Genomic DNA, 3,844 nt, shown 5'->3' with positions numbered 1-3,844 from the left:
CGGGACCGTCCCAGTGAACTTCAAGTTTGTTCTTTCTTGAAGGTTTGAGTATCATTACCTGGTCCCCTGCGTTAAAGCTTCGAAGCCTCGCGTTCCTGTCGTAATAGAGCTTGGCATTCTTTTGTGCCACGCCCATATTCTTTTCTACCAGTTCTTGCGTTGTACTTAACCGTTCTAGCAGTTTTAGCACGTACTCTACCACTGTTTGACTCTCTCCTCTTTCTTCCCACATCTCTCTCAACATTCTCAGTGGGGAGCGGAGTGTCCTCCCATACACTAGTTCTGCTGGCGAGAACCCTGTAGCCTCATGAGGAACCGTTCGCAAAGCAAATAAAGTAGCCGGAAGACAATTCTCCCAGTCCTCCTTGTGCTCGTAACAGAGTGCCCGCAAAACTCGCTTCAGCACGGAATGCCACCTCTCTACGCTATTAGACTGAGGGTGGTAGACTGAACTGTGTATTAACTTATCCCGCACCTTTGTAAGAATGTGGAAGTCAATGAGCTGGTGAATACTGACCCTTGATCCGCCTGAATTTCTGCTGGAAATCCCACTCGGGCGAATACGGTCAAAAGCGCGTCCACTACTTCCGTGGAGCTAAGTTCTTTCAGAGGGATTGCCTCTGGGAACTTTGTGGCCGGACACAGCATGGTAAACAAGTACCTGTAACCCGATTTTGTCTTGGGTAGAGGCCCTACCGTGTCTATCACAAGTCGTCTGAAAGGTTCTGATATTAAAGGCACCACCTTTAATGGAGCTTTCCACGTTTCTCCTGGTTTACCCGAGCGCTGGCAGGCATCGCAGATCTCACAAAGTTCTCGACATCTTTGAAACAGCCAGGCCAGTAGTATTCCATAAGCAATCTCTCCTTGGATTTGTTTATGCCTAGGTGGCCAGACCACCCATTTCCATGACAGAGACCCAAAAGGTCCTCCCTATACTTAGTAGGCACGACCAACAGATCAAGAATCCTGCCCTTTCGGTCTCTGTAGTGCCGATATAACAACCCTCCTTTCTCGTGTATCGTCACGTTGCGCCTAGCAATGCCTTCTTTAGCTGTTACATGTAATTTAGCTAGGCTGGTGTCATTTTTTTGCTCGGCTGCCAGTGACTCTCTGTCTACACGTAATAGCCGATCGAAGTTCTTTGAGGCTGGTGACAGTAACAACCCTGTCTCGTTCGCGAGTACATCAGCTGCCTCTCCCTGCAGGCATGAACTCTGACACCTGTCTTGTGATACACTCGCGTTGAGCTGGTCAGCTGGCAGGATTTCCTCAACCGATTTTTCTTCCTTCGAGCCTAGCTCGGTTTCTGTTGCCGAGGTTACCTCCTTTGTTACTTCTGCAGAAGCGGCTTTTGCATTTTCAGAGGAAAGCGATGCGATTTGACGAGCTTGAGATCGCGTCAACGCCTGTACTACACCCTCTCCAAGTTTCAGCCCTTTTTCCCGCAGTAACTGGTCCGACCGATTAGAAAAAATGTAAGGGTACTGCAGCGACAAGAATTTGGAAACTGCAGTCTCAGTCACGAGCTCCCCGAACGGTCCACTGATTTTTACTTTCGCCATCGGCAGACACACGCTATGTTTCTCCGCAACCTGCTTAATCCATGCCACTTCTCCCGTGAAGTCATCCACCGTCACGTAAGACGGATGGACAATGTCCATGGTGGCGGCACTGTCTCGTAGCACCCTGCATGGTTTTCCATTAACGTGCAGGTCGTGAAGATATGGGCGTAAAAGCTCCAAGTTCTCGTCTTTTTCGTCCACGTAGGAAAAAACTACCTTAGTCTTCCCGCAGTTCACGGCGATATGTCCGAGTTTGTGGCACTTATAGCAACGAATCTGTTTATAAGATTCGAATTCTTTTTTCTGCTCTTTTTGTACAGTTTCGCCATTTAATTTTTCCTCGCTCTTTTCTGACGTCTTTTTCTCTGCGTCTACATGCTCTGGTCGCTTCGTCTGCAATGCCTTTTGAACGGAAATTGCTTCCGCGGTCCATTTCGACCATCCCAACTTCCGTCCTCGGCGCTCAGCTTTCTACGTGTAGCGTACTCTTCGGCTAACTCGGCCGCCCTTTCCACAGTGTTTACGTTTCCTCTGTCTTGCACCCACAGCTTCACAGGTTGCGGGGTGCTCTTATAAAACTGCTCCAGACACATGCATTCCATGATCATCTGTCTGCTCTCGTACGCCTCCGCGCTTTTCAACCACTCGACTAGGTTTACCTTTAAGCCGTAAGCAAACTCCGGATATCCGGCCCTCGCTATACTTCTTGCCCATGCTTCTGAACCTTTGCCGAAAAGCCTCGGCTGAAAGGCGGTACTTTTTCAAAAGGCTAGCCTTGACCTTCACGTAGTCATATGCATCTTGTGCACTGAGTCTGGCGATCACTTCGGCAGCTTCACACGGCAACATAGATAGCAACCGCTGTGGCCATGTACTCGGAGCGAAGTTCATCTTCTCGCAAGTCCTTTCAAAATTTCCGAGGAACAACCCTATGTCGTTCCCGACTTCTAATGGCTTTAAGAGCCTGTCCATGCGGTATGTTTCTGCCTCGCTTGATCGTTCCAGAGCCCCTCCACTCATTTGAGACAACTCGAAACGTTTATTTTCAAGCTCGAGTTGCATTTTCCTTAACTCCCGATCTTTCTCGCGTTCCTCTCTTTCTTCTCTTTCTTTATCTTTTTCTAGCTCCCGTTTTTCTTTCTCTCTTTCTCGTTCCTCTCTTTTCCTAAAGAGTTGTAACCCAATTTCAATGTCCTCCTCACTGGCCTGTTCGGAAATCAGCTTTAATATTTCGGATCTAAGCATTCCCTTTTGTATCTCTAGGCCCAGTTCCTCACTGACAACCAACAATTCATCCATCAGCATTGTCCTCAAATCCATGATTGCTGTTTTACTGCCTTGGTCCTGCTCGTTAAACACAACTAGGTAACTCTAGGTCACAATCAACAATCTACCTTCACTACTGTTCTATACTGAACAACCACAAATTGAAGCCTAGAGAGTCCAAGCAAGAACCAAGCACTCACCGCAGAGACAGCACCACGTCGCAAGGTCCGTCTCACCGCTACCAGCCAGTTGTAAGAGTTACAGTCGGGCATATCCAAAGTGGTAGCTAGCCCATGCCGTCGTCCGCCTCATCCACGCTGAAGACGTTGTTGACAGGAGGAAGACGTTCTCCTCGAGAACTAAGAGTATTGGGTTTATTTACACTATTTACATCAGGAGTATGAGAACGAGACGGTACGTCTCATCAGTCTAGCTTGACTGGGTCGGAGCACTCCGGACAACAGCCAAAAGTCTGCTTAAATGCTCTCTCGCCAAACTGTGGTCCCACCATCCTCCAATCGAAGCGTCGATAGTCCACGTAGGTTCCGCCTTAAGGGCGAGGGTGCGCATACTCCCCCGTCGCGTTTGTTTCCCGAACACCTTTGGAGAAATGCCCTCGGGCACACACTGCGCACTGCCCCACAGAAAGGAGGAGACGCTCGTAGACAGGGGGCCTCGCGCCAAACTTGACGTGTCGGTTGTTCCCGGAATGGGCCAGCCATCGAACGGGTTTGGAGAACTGCCTTGGCGGCCAGCTGGTCTGTCGAGCGGCCGTGAGAAAGCGTCGTAGCAGACGTCTTCCAAGAGATCTCCTCTTCCTATTGTCGTGGTCGGCGCCCGTGCGACACGTATTCCTGGAGAGGTGTATAGGGCTGGTGTCGCCGCTGATCATTTCCCGGCGGGACGTTTCTCAGCCTCCCGGAGCGATTCGTCACAGGCGATCAGAATATCCTTCAAGCACGCTGCCCCGCAGGTCGCCGAACGTAACAGCCTTGGTTTGGCCAGATGCACGT

At 49.9% G+C, this 3,844-nt stretch overlaps 1 protein-coding gene across 1 annotated transcript; it reads right to left on the bottom strand.

Annotated features, from left to right (window-relative positions):
* Positions 1 to 202: 202 nt before the first annotated feature.
* On the bottom strand, positions 203 to 1,919 carry LOC119436950 (uncharacterized). The gene has a single exon (XM_037703994.2). The coding sequence runs from the start codon at positions 1,662 to 1,664 to the stop codon at positions 747 to 749; it is 918 nt and encodes a 305-aa protein (XP_037559922.1). The 5' UTR covers positions 1,665 to 1,919; the 3' UTR covers positions 203 to 746.
* Between the last annotated feature and the right edge of the window lie 1,925 nt (positions 1,920 to 3,844).

Source organism: Dermacentor silvarum, chromosome 1 (genome assembly GCF_013339745.2).
Source record: "Dermacentor silvarum isolate Dsil-2018 chromosome 1, BIME_Dsil_1.4, whole genome shotgun sequence".
In the NCBI taxonomy this organism is placed as follows: domain Eukaryota; kingdom Metazoa; phylum Arthropoda; class Arachnida; order Ixodida; family Ixodidae; genus Dermacentor; species Dermacentor silvarum.
This window is presented reverse-complemented; position numbering and strand designations above follow the sequence as displayed.